The following is a 17,599-nucleotide window of genomic DNA, read 5'->3' as shown; positions in this document are numbered from 1 at the left end:
TAAGTGTTTTGCATGTATTAACTCATTTAACCCAATGGGGATATGTAGTCACTTCCTATTGCTGCTGTAACAAATTAACCACAAACTTAGTGGCTTCAAGCAACACAAAGTTATTCTCCTACAGTTCTGGAGGTCAGACATCTAAAATCAGTGTTTCTTTCCTTCTGGAGACTCAGGAAAATCCATTTCCTTTGCCTTCTTCAGCTTCCACAGGTCACCTGCAGTCCCTGGCTCGTGGGCCTTTCTTCTTATCACCACGGCCACTTGCTTCCATCCTCTCATCTCCCATTACTACTCTGACCTCTTGCCTCCCTCTTATAAGGATCCTTGGATTTCATGGAGCCCACTCAGATAATCCAGGATTGATACCCCCAACTCAAAATGTTTAGCTTAATCACTTCTGCAAAGTCCTTTTTGCCGCATAAGGTAACACTCAAAGATTCTAGAGATTCGGACTCAGACATCTATTATTCTCCCTACCACCGATGGGTACTATATCATCCCCTTTTATAGATGATGAAACTCGAAATAGAGAAGCTAAATAGCATGCCCAGGATCACACAGCTGGTAAGTGGCAGATCCACGGTTTAAACCCGTACAATATGGTCCTAGAATCTGTTCATATAACCATGATACTCTTCCGTCCTGGCAGAATTCTGGCTTTCTGATGACATTGGAGTTGCCTGACCAGCCCTGGAGAGAGAAGGACACCTTTTTTTTTGAGACCAAGTCTCATTCTGTCGCCCAGCTGGAGTGCAGTGGCACGATCTCGGCTTACTGCACCTCCATTCCCTGGGTTCAAGCAATTCTCCTGCCTCAGCCTCCTGAGTAGCCGGGCTTACAGGCACACACCACCACGTCCAGCTAATTTTTGTATTTTTAGTAGAAATTTTTTTAGTAGAAAAATTTAGTAGAATTTTTTTATTTTTGTACTTTTAGTTTCACCATGTTGAGACCAGGCTGGTTTCAAACTCCTGACCTCACGTGATCCACCCGCCTTGGCCTCCCAGAGTGCTGGGATTACAGGTGTGAGACAACTCGCCCAGCCAAGAAAAACACTTTCAACTTTCAAAGCCACTGTCATTTGGTGGGGCTCTTTGTTACAGTGGCTGAATTCAAATACAGGAGTCAATAGTAATCCACAGAAATAAAAGTAATGCTTTTCATTTATTCTGAATGGTTTGAATATTTTACAAGGAAAATGTGTTATTAATTTCAAATCTGCTTAAGTTGCAGGACAAAACTGCCAACCCGTCTGTGTCGCCCCTGGGTTAAACCCTCCCACTGTCTTTGGGATAGATTGAGTTCAAGAACCTCAGCCTGCCTTGGAGGCCAGCGTTTCACCCATCTTTTTGTTTCTCATTGCTCCTCTTCATTGGAACACTCTCAGGCCAAACTAGGATTGTGGCATACTAGTTTGCAACAGGCCTTTCACCATGGCCACCCTTGCGTGTGCTCATGCTGTCCCCTCTACCCAGAGTACTGCCCCTTCTTCCTCTCCCACTCCTGCCTAGCATGTCTCATTCAAAGCCCAGCTGGGAGCTCCTGTTCATCCCTCAATACCTAGCCCAAATTGCCTGTGGAAATCTTTTCTGTTTATCTTGGTCTTTCTCTGCCCTGTTACATATTTTCCTCAAATGTCTGGTGATCCAGGTTATAGTTTGAAACCCCAGCTCCCCACCTTTCCCACCATACACACACACACACACACACTCTTCCCAGGAAGAACAGGCCCCTCCTTTTTCCTTCCCCCACTTGTGTGTCCCTGTGTCAAAATAATCATACCAGCACACATTTACTATGGCCATTGTTTATTACTAATATTATTTATTATTTTAGGGTTTAGATCTTTAGCAGCCCTCAGCACCAATACATGGCTCAAAACAATATCAAATGTCCACTTAAGTGTCACGATGTCTGACAAATGATGACCACTTGGACTTCTTAAAATGTTAAATTATTTTTAAATATGTGCATGTGTATGATTATGTCTGTCTCTGCCCTGCTGGTGCCCCAGCTCCTGATGCCCTGCACACCTATCTGGTCTCAGGCTCCTTACAAATTCTGTATGGCAAAGATCCTTGTTAGTTTCATCTTATAACCAGCAAAGTGAGGTACAGAGAAGCTGTTAGTTTTCTATTGCCGCAGTAACAGATTAACACAAATTTAGCAGCTTCAAACAACACAAAGCTGGGCACAGTAGCTCACGCCTGTAACCTCAACACTTTGAAAAGCTGAGGAAGGTGGATGGTTTGAGCTCAGGAGTTCGAGACCAGCCTGCGCAACATAGCGAAACCCTATCTCTACAAAGAATACAGAAATTAGCCAGGTGTGGTGGTGTGTGCCTGTGGTCCTGGCTACTTGGGAGGCTGAAACAGGAGGATTGCTTGAGCTGGGGAAGTCAAGGCTGCAGTAAGCCATGATTGCTCCACTGCTCTCCAGCCTGGGCGACAGAGTGAGACCCTGTCTCAAAAAATATATATATATGTGTATATATATATATGTGTGTATATATGTATATATGTGTGTGTATATATGTATATATATGTGTGTATATATGTGTATATGTATATATATGTGTGTATATATGTGTATATGTATATATATGTATATATATGTGTATATATGTATATATGTGTATATATGTGTATATGTATATATGTGTGTATATATGTATTATATGTATATATGTATATATATGTGTATATATGTATTATATGTATATATATACACACATATATGTGTATATATTATATGTATATATATAATATGTATATATATACACAAATAAAAACAACACAAGTTTATTCTCTTATGGCACTATAAGTCAGAAGTCCCAAATGAGTCTTGTGGGGCTAAAATCAAGGGGTTGGCAGGGCTGCATTTCCTCTTCATCATCCTGTCTTCTCTTTCTGACCCTCCCAGCTCCCTCTTATAAGGACCGTGTGATCACACTGGGCCCACCTGCATAATCCAGGATAAGCTTCTCATCTCAAGACCCTTAATTTAGCCACATCTGCAAAGCCCCTTTTGCCATGGAACATAGCCACATGTTCTGGGGGTTAGGACGTGGACATCTTTGGGGGCCATTATTCAGCCTATCACAGAGATGAAGGGAGTGACCAGCCCAGGATCGCCCAGTAGTAAGCAGCAGAGTGGCGGTCTAATCCCCATCTTCCTGACCCCAAAGCCTGGCTCCTGACCTCCCCTCAACACGAGGGGTGGGGTGGGGGTGGGTGGGAGGAGATGTATTTTCTGCGGTTTCTGTACCCTGTTGTTGGTGTTTCCCCATTCCGCCCCCACCCTGCCTCCACAGGCTCCATCCTGATGCATTTCACACCACCCCTGTCCACTCATCTCCATGAGGGTCTCCCTAGCCTAACCAGGAGAGTCTCCGTCTCTGCAGCCTACCCAGCCTCCGAGTTTGTTTGTTGAGTGAGTACATGGGTAAGTGGACAGACAGAAGGCTGCAGGCTCCAGCCCCTTCTTCCTGGCTCCTGCCACTGGCTTGAAGATGCTGTCTAGGCTGTGAGTGGTGGCTCACACACCTGTAATCCCAGCACTTTGGGAGGCCAAAGCAGGAGAATCACTTGAGCCCAGGAGGTGGAGGTTGCAGTGAGTCATGATCGTGCCATTGCACTCCAGCTTGGGCAACAGAGCAAGACTGTCTCAAAAAACAAAACAAAACAAAAGAGGAAAATGATCTCTAGCTTTGGGAGTCACAGAGAATGCCTGACTCTGGGTCCTGGGCTCCTCCTCTCCTAGTGGCTACCTGTCTCCTTCAAGCCACCCAGACCCTGAAGGGGGAGGCCCATCCAGAGGAGAAGAGGCACAAAGGCTGAGGATCTGGATATGGGGAACAGGAGGTCTCTGAGTCCCTCCCTGGGCATGAGCTCCCAGAGGCCACTGCTGTTGGCCCAAAGACCAAAACACCGCAGCTGCTCAGTGGCCCCCCAGGCTCTGCCCTCAGAATCCCCTTTCCCGAAGCACAGCCCATCTCTGCTGGCCTCCCCTCACCCACCCCACACCTCGGCCTGCTGCCTGATGTCTGCTCTTCTACAAAGCACCTCTGCCTTCCCCAGAGTTTTCCTATCCACGCGCCCAGGTCTGTAGCGGCATTAGCAAGAGGAAACCCAATTACATTCCAATTACTCTAGTCCTAGCCAGACAGAGGTTACTGTAAGTCACAGCAGGATGGGGAAAGAGGAGGAGGTAGCACCTGGGGCCAGTGCCTAGGGTGACACTTGAAGACGGATATGACAGGGACCTGTGGCTCAGAGGTTCAGGATTAGATCAACAAGGCTGGGGCTGGCTGGTTCCAGGAAAGAGGTTGTGTGGGCCCCTGTTGACAGACAGCTCAAGCACAGCAAAGCCCTGAGGCCAGCACTCCCTGGGCAGAGGAGGCGCCAGGGCTGGGAGCCCGGCCTGGACATGGAGGACCTGAGGTCCCTGGGGCCCTCCCTTGGACATGGGCATTTTGCCAGGGTTCCCAGAGCCAGTGCTGTTGTGCCTGAGGAACAAAATCCTGCAGCTTCTTGTAGGTCTTCTAGAACACTACTGGTTCCCACCGCCCAGCCCCCAGGATTTTCTCTGAGCATACACTCACTCTCTCTCCTGCCCATCTAGGCCAAATAACTGGCCTCTCCCACCCTTAGGCTGTGGCTAAATAGGCCAGATTCAGGACCAGAGGGGATGCGAGACCTAGTGCCTCCAGGCCAGAGCCCTGGCTCCTGCTGCTGGCTTGAAAATCCCTGGCCAGCATCTGATAGGGGAGACAGGGAGATCTGTTGCTTGTGATGGCAGGAATCTCTCAGGATCCCTTGACCTGGGGAGCAGCTATCTTTGGGGCACCAAGGGATAAAGAGTGGGGGAAGGTTGGCAGTTGAGATCCCTCTTAAATGGAGATGGGACTGACTCTGTGACATTGTATACTGGGGGCAATTCTCAGCCATGATGTCCTCCCTACACAGGCATGCACCACCCTGTATCATGACTTGGGGAACCTGGAGAGCCCCTTGCCCACTCCAACCCATGGTATCTGGGAGGCCCTGAAATATGGAGATCTGCACTCTGGGCTAGGTTCTAAGCCTGGGCTGTGCTGGGCTTGGCCGGTGCCTACCGCCCACACAGACAAACATGGATCTGTACCTTCCACACCGTTGGCTGCACCTTGTTTGCCGCAGCTGTCATTGGAGTGTCCCCACACAATCTGCCTCCCATCTCCCCACATGCTGCAGCCCCCTCTTCAGCCCCTACATAGCAAACAGTCACAGCTCCAGGTAGGGGGGAGAATGTGGGGGGATAAGATGAGTCATTGCTGTGGGAACAGATGTACCAAGTTCCACATACGCACACTCACAGAGCCTTACACACAAAGGCATGGCCACACTCACATTCCCACACTCACAGGGAAACACGCTGGGAGGCCAGTGCTAGTCAAAGCCACAGTTGAACATTCAGATCCACACCGAGAAACAGTCATCTCCTCACACATACACATTCCCCATAGACACAAACGCCAAAACACAGGGACAGATCAAGACCCAGACAGACACATCCCACCCAGAGTGACCTCCAGTCATCAACCCAGAGCCCACCCCCCGTTCATATGCACAGTCAGACTCAAACATACTGGATTCCCTAGACACACACCACAGCCCTTACTTGAATTCAAGACTCAAACACAAACACACACACATGCACACATATGCAGACATGCACGCACCCACACATTCATGCACGCATACACACACACACACACACACAACACACCAGCCCCTCTTCTGAGTCCCTTCACTCATTCTCCTACCTCGGCCAGCACCGAGGGAAGGCAAGACATCACACACCATGCAGATGCCATACCTGCCCAAGGACAAAGTTCTGCCTGGGGTTTAGCTTCAGTCCATCCTCCTGTTCTGCAGAGGTGAAGGTCACTGGCCCCCTCCCTTATGCTGCTCCAGTTCTTCTCCCACACCTCCTATGCCTAACGGTCATCTCCAGAGCCTTTGAAAAGGGCTTTGGCTGCAACGGGAAAGATGGTGGTTACATCCCAGGAGTCACCTCCCAGGAGGGAAAGAGTGTGAGTTTCAGAGTGTGACACATTAGGAAGGTCCTATGCTGACGTAGGGGATGGCCAAGATGACTGCACTGATGCTCAGGCAGTCACCCTTCACCTACCCGTGATTTCCAGAATCCCCAACCTTCGAACCTTTGCACCTGCTGTTTCCTGACCTTGAATGCCTCTCCTCGAATACCGCAATCCGCCTTGCAGGACTACCTTCTTATTCTTCAGGTCTCCATGGAGATGCCCCTGCTCCAGGAAGCCTGTTCTCATGCCCTGGCTGAGTCGGTCTGTCCTCCTGTGCCCCACAGCCCCCAAGGCCCTCACACTCTCCTCACACCACAGGTTAATTGCCTGGGTGTGCACCTGCCTCCCCCAGCAGCCAGAGAGATTTTGCAGGGGAGGGAGCCTCTGTCTGGTGAGAGAGGCTAGAGGCCTGAGAGGGGCAGAGGCTTAAAGCCCAGCTCTGCCTCTGCTGTGCGACCTTGGGCAAGTCATTGCTCCATGTGGGTCCAGTGTCCTTATCTGTAAAATGGGGACAATAACGACCACCTCACCAGGCTGATACGAAGATTAAATGAGAGCAGGCATCATATGCATTGTACATTGTACAAATGGTAGCTGTATTATTATAACTCATCGCCTGGCACACAGCTTAATAAATCGTTATTTGTGGAATTAACGAACCCCCACTTCTGTCCCCACCGGCGTCCTTGATTTTTGGGGGGAATAGTAGGTATAATAAAAAGAGGAACTGGGGGCAGATAGGATGGGGGGCTGGGAAATGGGAGAGCAGGGCTCTCTGGCATCGTTGGGAGCTAGCTGTTCCAGCAGCATCCGGGGCTAGGCTGGAGGCGGTGCAGGCATCCTCTCTGTCTCACCCCTGTGACCCACCTGTGCCATCCTCCTCCTCAGTTAGGTGAGGCAGCAAGGAGAGGCGGGGCTGGGCTCCACCTCTGCACTGTAGCCCTCTGAAGCTGCCAGGCCCGCCGGCACACATTAAGTGCGCCCAGAATGCGGGGTGGCCGGGGGCATAAATGTTGAATGAATGAGGATGGAACGAATGAACAGATGGACGCATGAATGGAGGTGGGATGGAAGCGCGAAGTGGGAGGCGAGAAGGAACGCGAGTCTCCCTCCGCCCTGCGGGTCTCGGGGCTGGAAGACACGGAGCAAAGACCGTCTGGGGGCTCCCACCCCGCCCTGCCCCTCCCGCCGGCCCTCCCTCCCCGCAGCGCGCAGCCCGGCGGAGCCCGCGCCGAGCCACAGCCCGCGCAGTTGCCGGGGATCGCGCTCAGCCCCGCGAGCCGAGGCAGCGCAGCCTAGGGAGGGGGCTGCCCCGACCCCCTCCTGCAGCCCCGGCCCCCAGAGGCTCGGCCTTCCTCGCAGGAAGGCGAAGTCCCCGGTGCCAGGTCCGGGGACCAGCAGCCGAGAACACCCGGGTCCCGGAGCCAACAGGTGCGGGGTGTGGGGGACCCCCAGGCCCGGGATGGGGGTTCCAAAGGACCCGTGGCGAGGGATGGGAGGAGCCAAGAGTCTCGGGGGGTAACCTGGGTGCTGGGAGACCGGCTCCTCGGCCAGCGCGGCTCTCCTCCAGGCAGGCTCCGAGTGCCCTCGCTCCCCGCGCCTTCCCGGAGTCCCCGGCAGCCCCCGAGGTGCAGGAAGGTCCCGCGGACGGAGCGGGCCTACCGGCGTTCAGTGGGGTACGAAGGCGTCCCCTCCCCTTCCCCAGGGGTCTCCAGGGATCCGCAACCCTCCGGCACCTGGCGGGGGTCGTCCTAGCCCAGCCGGCTGAAGGAGGGGCTGAGTGCGGGAGGAGGGAGGGGCGGGGAGCCGGGCGGGCTGGATTTATGAATGGAGAGCGACCCGCGCGCCGGAACAGCGGCTCCTGGCGGCCGTCGGGGAGCATCGCGGCCCTGGGGACCCAAAGGGGGCCTCTCAGGGGGCCTGGATGCTCCCCTTTCTCCCAAGGGGTCGTCAGTCCCTCCGCGCACCACCCCCACTGTGTGTGTGTTGTATGTGTACGTGTCCGCGCGCGCCCACCGGAGGGTCTGGCAGGTATGGCGGGTGGGGCTTGGGTCTCTAATACCTCCCTTGGCCCGTTTTCCCAACCCAAAGTTAAAGCCTCTGAACTGGCTCGAGAAATGTTTGCAATCGGGACGGCTTCTCCTCCCAAATCTATGGTGTTTGGTGGGTTCGAACAGACCTGGCTTAGGAGCTTTGTGACCTTGAGCAAGAGACTCAATCTCTCTGAGCTTCCGTCTCATCTGCGAAGCAGGGTACCCTAATAATGGTAACCAGAAACGCCCCGAAACTACCTTCTCGTACCAGGTTCTTGGTGAAGCACTTGGCACTCATCGGAGCTCATTACTCCTCATCGTGGCCCCGTAAGGTAGGTAGGGCTGTCACCCCATTAGACAGATGGGGAAACCGAGGCTGAAAGAGGCCAGGTAAGCTACCCAAGGCAACTGGTGTGGAATTGGGATGCAACCCAGGTCTGTCTTCCTCCACCAATTTCATGACTGTGAGAATTAAGAGGGAACTTATATGCAAAGTGCCTGTCACACTCCCTAATGTTTCCTTCCTTCTCTCTTTCCCCACTCCCTCCTTTCCTTCCTCCCTTCAGGAAGTTTGGGGCTGAGACCCAAAAAGACCTGGGTGCAAGCCTCCAGGCACCCTGAAGGGAGTGGGCTGAGGGCTGGCCCAGGTTCCCTCCTCTCCCTCTGCAGAGTCTAGGATACCCCTCCACTGCAGCGGCTCCTGAGCTCATGGAGCCCTCAGCCACCCCAGGGGCCCAGATAGGGGTCCCCCCTGGCAGCAGAGAGCCGTCCCCTGTGCCTCCAGACTATGAAGATGAGTTTATCCGCTATCTGTGGCGCGATTATCTGTACCCAAAACAGTACGAGTGGGTCCTCATCGCGGCCTATGTGGCTGTGTTCCTCGTGGCCCTGGTGGGCAACACGCTGGGTAGGTCCAGGGCTTGCCCGGCAGTGCTTCTGGCTTTCCCTGAGGATTGAAGGGCGTTGTGTGGGGGGAGGGGCTCGCTGATTGGGCAGAACTAGGATGGGTGTGGCTCTGCCACACGCTTCACCCCGCTGCACCCTGCAGTCTGCCTGGCCGTGTGGCGGAACCACCACATGAGGACAGTCACCAACTACTTCATCGTCAACCTGTCCCTGGCTGATGTTCTGGTGACCGCCATCTGCCTGCCGGCCAGCCTGCTGGTGGACATCACTGAGTCCTGGCTGTTCGGCCATGCCCTCTGCAAGGTCATCCCCTATCTACAGGTGAGCTCTGCCCAGGCACCCCTCACCACTCCTTGTCACACCTGTATAAAACCCACGGCCTTGCAGAGGTCTCAGTGACCCCCAGACTTGCCTGTCAGACAGGATAGTGGCTCGTGACCCCTGAAGTGTCATCCCCTGCTGCTAGCAAGGGCAAGCCACCAGATCAGACACTCGAGTACACAGACACAACCCCACACACTTACAGAGATCCCCTCCTGGTCACAGCCACGGACGTATACATAGACACATGTGGACACATATAGTCACCTCCAGGTACACAGGCACACCGTCAAGGAGAGAGGCACCAGCCCGCAGTGACACATACACAACACCCTGGGCCTGCTCCCCAATCCCAAAGGGGCAGACGTGAGGGGCCTGATGGAAACAGCCTTCTCCTCTCCCTCCTGCACTGGCCAGGAAAGACCCCAGTGGTGGAAACCAGGATGTCCAGATGGGGTTAGTGGGGTGGAAGGAAGGCTTCTCTCGGTTTGTATCCTGTGATCCACTTCCTGCACCCCAGAGGGCAGGGGGCACCCCTAGAGGAAATGCCCACACACCTCTGGCCCAGACTCATCTCTGCCTCCCAGAATGAGGGCTTTTTCCTAACTGCCTGAGGAAGGGATGGCATTCCATGGCCGAGATAAATGCCTCTTGGATTTCCCACTATTTTGAGGCTCCCCACTCAACTGGTTAACTCTGGTGACCCTGAGCATAAAGACAGATGGATGAGGGAATTCTGTGCCTCAGTTTCCTCATCTGTAACAGGGGGGCAAGAGCACTTACTTTGTGGGATTGTCATGAGGATGATGAGAATAGTGCCCAGCACATAGTAAGTTACGTAGGTGCAAGTTATTCACCAGAGGGGTGCACCTACCATGTGCCAGGTCTAAGGCTGGACATTGTTTATACATGATTTCACTTATTCTCGCAAGAATCCTGCCAGGTAGATGGTACATTCCCATTCTGTAGACGAGGCTCAGAGAGGGTGAGTGACTTGCCCACATTTACACAGCCAGTAGGTGGTGGAGTCAGGATTTGCACTGCCCTTCACCTGCCGTCAGCCTCCTCACTCACCTACTCTCACATCTCTGGGTGGCCCCCAAAATGACCGACGCTGTGTCCCCATGGGGCAGGCCGTGTCCGTGTCAGTGGCAGTGCTGACTCTCAGCTTCATCGCCCTGGACCGCTGGTATGCCATCTGCCACCCACTGTTGTTCAAGAGCACAGCCTGGAGGGCCCGTGGCTCCATCCTGGGCATCTGGGCTGTGTCGCTGGCCGTCATGGTGCCCCAGGCTGCAGTCATGGAATGCAGCAGTGTGCTGCCTGAGCTAGCCAACCGTACACGGCTCTTCTCGGTCTGCGATGAACGCTGGGCAGGTAATGGTGGAAGCCTCAAGCAGGCATCCCCTCAGGTGGGCACTTCGGGAGCACGTGCCCCTAGGGCAGGCATCTAGCAGGGTCCCTTCCAAAGTGGGAAACCCCAGGGCAGGTATTTCCCTAGGGGACAGCCTAGACTGGCTCCTGCCAGGGATACTCCCAGGGTGGGTGCCTCCCCTCATGTAGACATCTGCTCTAGTGTAGACGTCCTTCCAGGAGGGACACCCCAAGTTGGACAACTCCAGGGTCTCTGTCTGTCATGGTGGCTGCTTTGGCCCTAGTCAGGACAGGGTGGCATTGCTAACCAGGGCAGGGTGGGGCTCACAGACTGGGCCTGACTCTGCATCTCTTGACCCCTGCAGATGACCTCTATCCCAAGATCTACCACAGTTGCTTCTTTATTGTCACCTACCTGGCCCCACTGGGCCTCATGGCCATGGCCTATTTCCAGATATTCCGCAAGCTCTGGGGCCGCCAGGTGAGGCCCACTCTGGTGTCGCTGTGTGGGCTGGGGGGGTGGGTGGGGGACCACTGGTCTAACTGAGTAGGCAGTCCTCTGCCATCAGCACATGCCGTCTTGGCTGCAAGCAAAGAGAGAGGAAGCCCAGAGACATGTCAGACTCAAGGCCAAAGGCACCAGTGGCTACCCTGGAACGGAAGAGTAACACGTCCTTCTAACATTAGCGGCTGCCGTTTATTGAAGTATCCACTCCCAGATAGTCTTGCATCCTCTTAGCCACCATATATTACCCACATTAAATACACGAGAAAACCGAGACCCAGAAGATCAACGTAACTTCCCCCAAACCACTCAGCTAGTGAGTAGATGAGGAACTAAAGCCCCGATCTGTGAGCTCCCACTGCTCAGTTTAGTACCACTGCAACGATAATAGCAACTCCATGTTGTCTGCCAAATTCGGCACTCTTTGCATCCAATGTCTTAACAACTATCTAACAAAAGAAGCAACGTTACCCACGTCACAAATGCCAAATAAGGGCAACCGACTTGCCAGATTCAACAGCGGCAGAGCCTTCTGGTTCCAGGGCCTATCTTCTTTCCTGCATTACAGACTGACCCACGGTGGGTTTCCTAGGTTTTTTGGGGGGCAGGGGTGCTCAGGGGCCCTTGGCCTAGCGAGTGGAAGTCCTGGATTGGCGTCCGGGCGGTGAGAAAAGGCAGGCCAGAACATGACCAGGCTCAGGAAGGGACTCTCACACTTGGGGATGTCACCTACATTCCACAGGAAGTACTGGCTTGTACCCAGGCCATGCCGGGCAGTGGGTGGGGACACGTACTGACTGTGACCCAGGTCCTGCCTTGGAGGAGCACCCAGTCCAGTAGGGCCCTTCCTGGCTGGCCACCCCTGCAGTCCACCAACACTCATCATCTGCTCCCCACAGACCCCCCAACCAAGCAGGACACAGGCGCGATCTCCTCATTTGACAGACAAGAAAGCAAGGCTTAGAAAGGAAAATGAGGTGGCCAAGGTCACATAGCTCACCAATGTCTGAGCTGGCTCTAGACCCACGTTTCCAGAACTCTAGCCCCATGCCCCTCTGTGGTGGGTGATTTGAGTGTCCAGTGGCAGGAGAGGCTTCTCCAGGAGTCCAGAACCACCCCAGGCTTATGGGCAGTGGCCCAGGCCATTCCATGCTGCCCACCTTCTCACCCCTTGCCCAGGCCTCCTCACAGTCTGGTATGACCCACGGGAGGCACAACTCACCCCCGCCCCTACCCTCAAAGATAGTGTTGGAGATTTAGGGAGGATGGATGGGCAGTTGAGAGGATGGGGCCTGGGGTCTTGTCAAGGGTCCCCACCTCTTTGAGTCTTAGTTGCCTCATCTATACCGAAGGACCAATAATATCTTTCCACAAGGCGTGTTGTAGGGGATTTCACAAAAAGCTAATGGAAAATGAAAGTCTAGGCTGGGCTCAGTGGCTCACACCTGTAATCCCAGCACTTTGGGAGGCTGAGGCGGGCAGATCACCTGAGGTCAGGAGTTTAAGACCAGCCTGGCCAACGTGGTGAAACCCCGTCTCTACTAAAAATACAAAACTTAGCCCAGGTGGTGGAGCACACCTGTAATCCCAGCTACTCGGGAGGCTGAGGTTGAAGAGAGCCAAGATTGCACCACTGCACTCCAGCCTGGGTGACAAGAGTGAAATGCCATCTCAAAAAAAAAAAAAAAAAAAAAAAAAAAAGAAAAGAAAGTGAAAGTCTACCATTCACTCTCAAGTCCAGAGTGTTAGTCTTTATCATAAACATTAGATTCCTTCCTCTCGCAAGGGTTTTATCCCTTTGCCCATCTCCACCCTGCCCAGGGTCCAGCCTGGAGTGGGCCCCACAAAAGGCAACCACCCTCCCAAGGTGCTGTACCCACCACTGCTGTCTCTATGTGTGCTGGACAGATCCCCGGCACCACCTCAGCACTGGTGCGGAACTGGAAGCGCCCCTCAGACCAGCTGGGGGACCTGGAGCAGGGCCTGAGCGGAGAGCCCCAGCCCCGGGCCCGCGCCTTCCTGGCTGAAGTGAAGCAGATGCGCGCGCGGAGGAAGACAGCCAAGATGCTGATGGTGGTGCTGCTGGTCTTCGCCCTCTGCTACCTGCCCATCAGTGTCCTCAATGTCCTTAAGAGGTGAGAGCGCGGGGCATGGTTGGGGTGGGGAGAAGTTTGAGGTCGGGGAAGGAGCTCTCCTTGCCTGGGAGAAAGACCTGGCTCCACCCCTTCTCCACTATGTGATCTTGGGTGGGCCATTTCTCTTCTCTAAGCCTCCATCTCCTAGGGCTATCGTGAAAATTCACGCATTCATTCACTTAATCATCACATTTTAGGGGGCTGGAAATACAGTGAACAAGTGCATAAGACAGACAAAGTCCCGCCCTTCATGGAGGCTGCATTCTAGCGGGAGAGAAGGGAAGTAAACAGAAAAATCAATGTATATTATAACGTCAGGCAGTGATAACCGCTGGGAAGAAAAATAAAATAGGACGGAGAGTGACCATGATAAGGGTTGGTGGGTTTTTGCTTCTGCTTTAGATACAATGGTTTAAAAAAAGCAGGGGGCCAGGTGCAGTGGCTCACATCTGTAATCCCAACACGTTGGGAGGCCAAGGAGGGAGGATCGCTTGAGGCCGGGAGTTCAAGATCAGCCCGGGCAACATAATGAGACTTCGTCTCTACTAAAATTCAAAAAATTAGCCAGCCGTGGTGGCATGTGCCTGTAGTTCTAGCTACACAGACTGAGGTGGAGGAATAGCTTGAGCCCAGGAGGTCGAGGCTGCAGCGAGCCATGACTGCACCACTGCACTCCAGCCTGGGTGACAGAGCTGTCTCAAAAAAAAAAAAAAAAAAAAAAAAAAAAAAGCCTTTCCAAGGAAATGACATTTGAGCAGAGACTTGAAGGAAGTGAGACAGCTAACCATGCACGTGTCTGTACGGACAGCCAAAAAGGGTCACAGGGTGCCGGGGACAGAATGCAGGCTATTGGACAGAGGACAGTTTCACTTTGAGGTTGTGCTTGGCCACTTCCTGGTTGTGTGATCTTCGGCATGTCACTTTACTTCTCTGAGCCTCAGTTTCCCTAATGGAAAAATGGATGATGTCTATGACTCATCATGTTGCTGTGAGGATGGATGAGAAAGTGGATGGGAAGCCCCAGGGGATCCGATGGCCAGGAGGCTAGAGATGCCCACCGTGGTGCTTGATGCCCTCCATGCTTGAGAACCCCAAACCCTGGCCAAGACCTCAGGTACAGAAGGCCAGGAAACATGGATGGAAGTGGGCAGTAGGAACTCTTGCACTTTACAGCTCACGTTCTGTGAGCAGCACTCCGATGCATGCACACACAACTACCCCATTTCTGACGCTCCTCCACCCGGGCCTAGGGTGTTCGGGATGTTCCACCAAGCCAGCGACCGTGAAGCTGTCTACGCCTGCTTCACCTTCTCCCACTGGCTGGTGTACGCCAACAGCGCTGCCAACCCCATCATCTACAACTTCCTCAGTGGTGAGCAGGCTGGGGATGCTAAGTGACTGAGGGTGGCCAACAGTCCACGTGACAAGTCTCCCCATCCCCAAGCCAGGGCCCAAATAAAGGATGGTGGGCGAGGATGTACCTGCTGTGGGCACAGTGATCCTGCTCTGGGTGGACCCACCCCCAGCAGCCCTGGCCTGAGTGGGAGACGGGCCACACTCCCCACGGAGGCTGGCAACCAGGATCCAGTTTTGCAGATTCTGCAGACCAGTGAGTGAGTGGAAGGGCAGGGGCTAGGGCAGCTCACCCCCACTCCCACCCTGGGTGCAGGCACAGCAAGACCTCCAATCAGCTCAGGCAGAGGAGTCCACCCTTCCTGGAGGGAGTCAGACCTGTGGGAGGAGGGCCCTGCAGCCCCTGCCTGAGGAAAGATTGCACAGTCCAGGTGTCGGGGCTAAAGGAGGGTCACTGGCAGAGACAGGCCAGGCCCAGGAAAGGGCTTCACCGGCTCAGCTAGACACACACTGGCAGAGCGACTGGAATCTCAGGGGTTGTCCCCTTTGGAAGTCTTCCTTCCCAGCTAGACACACACTGGCAGAGCGACTGGAATCTCAGGGGTTGTCCCCTTTGGAAGTCTTCCTCCCCTGCCGCCCCCACTCCCACTCCAGGCCTCTCCTCTCTGCTGTCCCACAGTGCCCACCCCCCGCTGTACCTCCCAGTCTCAGGGTGGTAATGGCGCTGAGGCTGAGCTCAGCAGAAGTGTGACTCACCAGCCCTCTGACTTTGGGAATAGACTTCCAAAGAACAGGTCCAGATGACTGTTCAAGCCTGGACAGAAATAATCTTTGAGGAACTATTAAAAGGTTAAAGAAGGGATCAGGAGACAATAGTATAACCCTCATTGAGACTCAAGAATTACTCAGCAAGGCTGGCTGTGGGTTTCCAGCTCAGAAAAGAGAACAGATGATGAGCTGTGTGGGGAGGGGAGGGCAGACAGACTTACTGACACATATGCCTTTGTTTGGCCTACATTTACTGAGCACCTACTGCGTGCTTGGCCCTGTGCTGGGCACCAGAGAGGCTGGCAGGCTAATGACACACGATCAAAGGGGCTTCAGCCTGACAAAATCTGTTTCTGTGGTATACTTGGGCTGAACAAGGTGGTGTGGTGTTCCCTCCTTCCCTCCTCCCCCTTGAGAAGGGCTTTGGAGTTAGAATTGGGTTCAGCTTCTGGCTGGGTGGCCTTGGGCAAGCCACTGTACCTCTGTGCATCTCATCTGTGAAGTGAGGATAAAGGACTGCAGCCTTTCAGGGTGCTGGGATGCTCTGGGGGACAGAGGCCGAGGCACCCAGCACAGCGTGACTGCCAAATGCAAAAGGGCTGCTGCTGCCGTCATTTTCATCATCAAAGGGCAGAGAGGATACAAGCCTCGAAACAGATAGTGACCCCCACGTACGCACCAAGGACAGCAGAGGTGATCCGAGGCCCCTGAGCCAGACACCACGTTTTGAGCCAGCCTCTGAGCCAGAGCACAGTCAAGGAATCAGATGGCAATTGCGTCTCTCCTTGGGAACCCGCTCCAGGGCTTCTGTCCTCTCTCCCCGGCGGTGCCGAGGTTGCCTCAGGGCTCTCCCTCCCAGCTCTATCCCTCCCTCCCTCCCCGCCCCCTCACAGGCAGCTTGGCTGGAGCTGCGTGGGTGTCCCTGGGCTCAAGGCCCCTTCCTGCTGCATCTGTCTCCTTATGGCTGTGTCTTTTGTTTCCCAACCAAGGCAAATTCCGGGAGCAGTTTAAGGCTGCCTTCTCCTGCTGCCTGCCTGGCCCGGGTCCCTGCAGCTCTCTGAAGGCCCCTAGTCCCCGCTCCTCTGCCAGCCACAAGTCCTTGTCCTTGCAGAGCCGATGCTCCGTCTCCAAAATCTCTGAGCATGTGGTGCTCACCAGCGTCACCACAGTGCTGCCCTGAGCGAGGGCTGCCCTGGAGGCTCCAGCTCGGGGGATCTGCCCCTACCCCTCATGGAAAGACAGCTGGATGTGGTGAAAGGCTGTGGTTTCAGTCCTGGGTTTCTGCCTGTGTGACTCTGGATAACTCACTTCCTCTCTCTGAGCTTGTGTCCCCTAAGCAGGGTTGATGTGAGGATTAAGCATGCTGAAGCAAGTGGAAAGCTCCTTGTAAACTGTGAAGTGTTGTGGACATGATTATTGTTGTACTTCTCTCATTTGGCCATCCCCCACAGTATAATCTGGACCCATCATCCTTCCAGAGCTTGGCCATCCTCCTGAAGACCCCTTTCCTACCCAATTACAGGCCTTCCCTGGAGTCTGCTCTAGAGGTCCCAACAGGCATTTCCATCTGGTTCCATGGCTCCCTGAAGCCCAGGGCTGCACTTGGCCAGCTGTTGATGCCTGTGTGAACTAATCTGGGCCCAGCCTTTCTCCAGTGGGCCACAAGCGCAGCCCCACCCTAACCAGGTGCCAAGGGCACACACCACAGACCCGACCTTGTTGGCTTTGTGGTGTGATAAAACACTCTCCATGGCCGCTTGGCACAGAGGCCAGCAGCCTGAAGCAACTGTAATTAAAAGCCTGGCACTGAATGTTCCCTTTCCTTGTCATTGCACAAAATCTGTGCTGCTTAGGTTAGGAGCAGAAGGTGGGGAAGCTGGGGGGAGGGAAGACAAGAAGGCACTAGAATGCTCTTATCTGCTGACCTCCCACCCCCACCACACGGGATCCCAGATGGACTCAGCCAGGCCTCGGCACATGTGGTGCTGCCTCCTCATGCAGTGCCAATCCTGTGACGCCTGGACCTCGCCCCTTGACACAAGTGTCTGCTCACAGGCCCAATAGCCTGAGGAAGGTAAGGGGGGCCGGATGGGCAGATAGTGGGTTAACGGGCTGA

At 54.1% G+C, this 17,599-nt stretch overlaps 1 protein-coding gene across 1 annotated transcript; it reads left to right on the top strand.

The window, feature by feature from the left end:
• Window positions 1-7,360: 7,360 nt before the first annotated feature.
• On the top strand, window positions 7,361-17,523 carry HCRTR1 (hypocretin receptor 1). Its single transcript, XM_063625209.1, has 10 exons — window positions 7,361-7,519; window positions 7,659-7,764; window positions 8,393-8,453; window positions 8,688-9,028; window positions 9,170-9,348; window positions 10,482-10,725; window positions 11,088-11,203; window positions 13,136-13,362; window positions 14,613-14,734; window positions 16,473-17,523. The coding sequence occupies exons 4-10, from the start codon at window positions 8,830-8,832 to the stop codon at window positions 16,661-16,663; spliced, it is 1,278 nt and encodes a 425-aa protein (XP_063481279.1). The 5' UTR covers window positions 7,361-7,519; window positions 7,659-7,764; window positions 8,393-8,453; window positions 8,688-8,829; the 3' UTR covers window positions 16,664-17,523.
• The last annotated feature ends 76 nt before the right edge of the window (window positions 17,524-17,599 follow it).

The sequence above is a fragment of the Symphalangus syndactylus genome, chromosome 12 (genome assembly GCF_028878055.3).
Source record: "Symphalangus syndactylus isolate Jambi chromosome 12, NHGRI_mSymSyn1-v2.1_pri, whole genome shotgun sequence".
Taxonomy (NCBI): domain Eukaryota; kingdom Metazoa; phylum Chordata; class Mammalia; order Primates; family Hylobatidae; genus Symphalangus; species Symphalangus syndactylus.
The sequence above is the reverse complement of the archived record's forward strand: the minus strand, read 5'-3'. Positions and strand labels throughout refer to the sequence as shown.

Excerpts from the sequence above, each read along its gene's own strand:
- HCRTR1 (XM_063625209.1), top strand. The coding sequence starts at position 8,830 with ATGGAGCCCTCAGCCACCCCAGGGGCCCAGATAGGGGTCCCCCCTGGC. Across the intron at positions 9,029-9,169 it reads CCTGGTGGGCAACACGCTGG|TCTGCCTGGCCGTGTGGCGG; the intron begins GTAGGTCCAGGG and ends TGCACCCTGCAG. Across the intron at positions 9,349-10,481 it reads AGGTCATCCCCTATCTACAG|GCCGTGTCCGTGTCAGTGGC; the intron begins GTGAGCTCTGCC and ends CCCATGGGGCAG.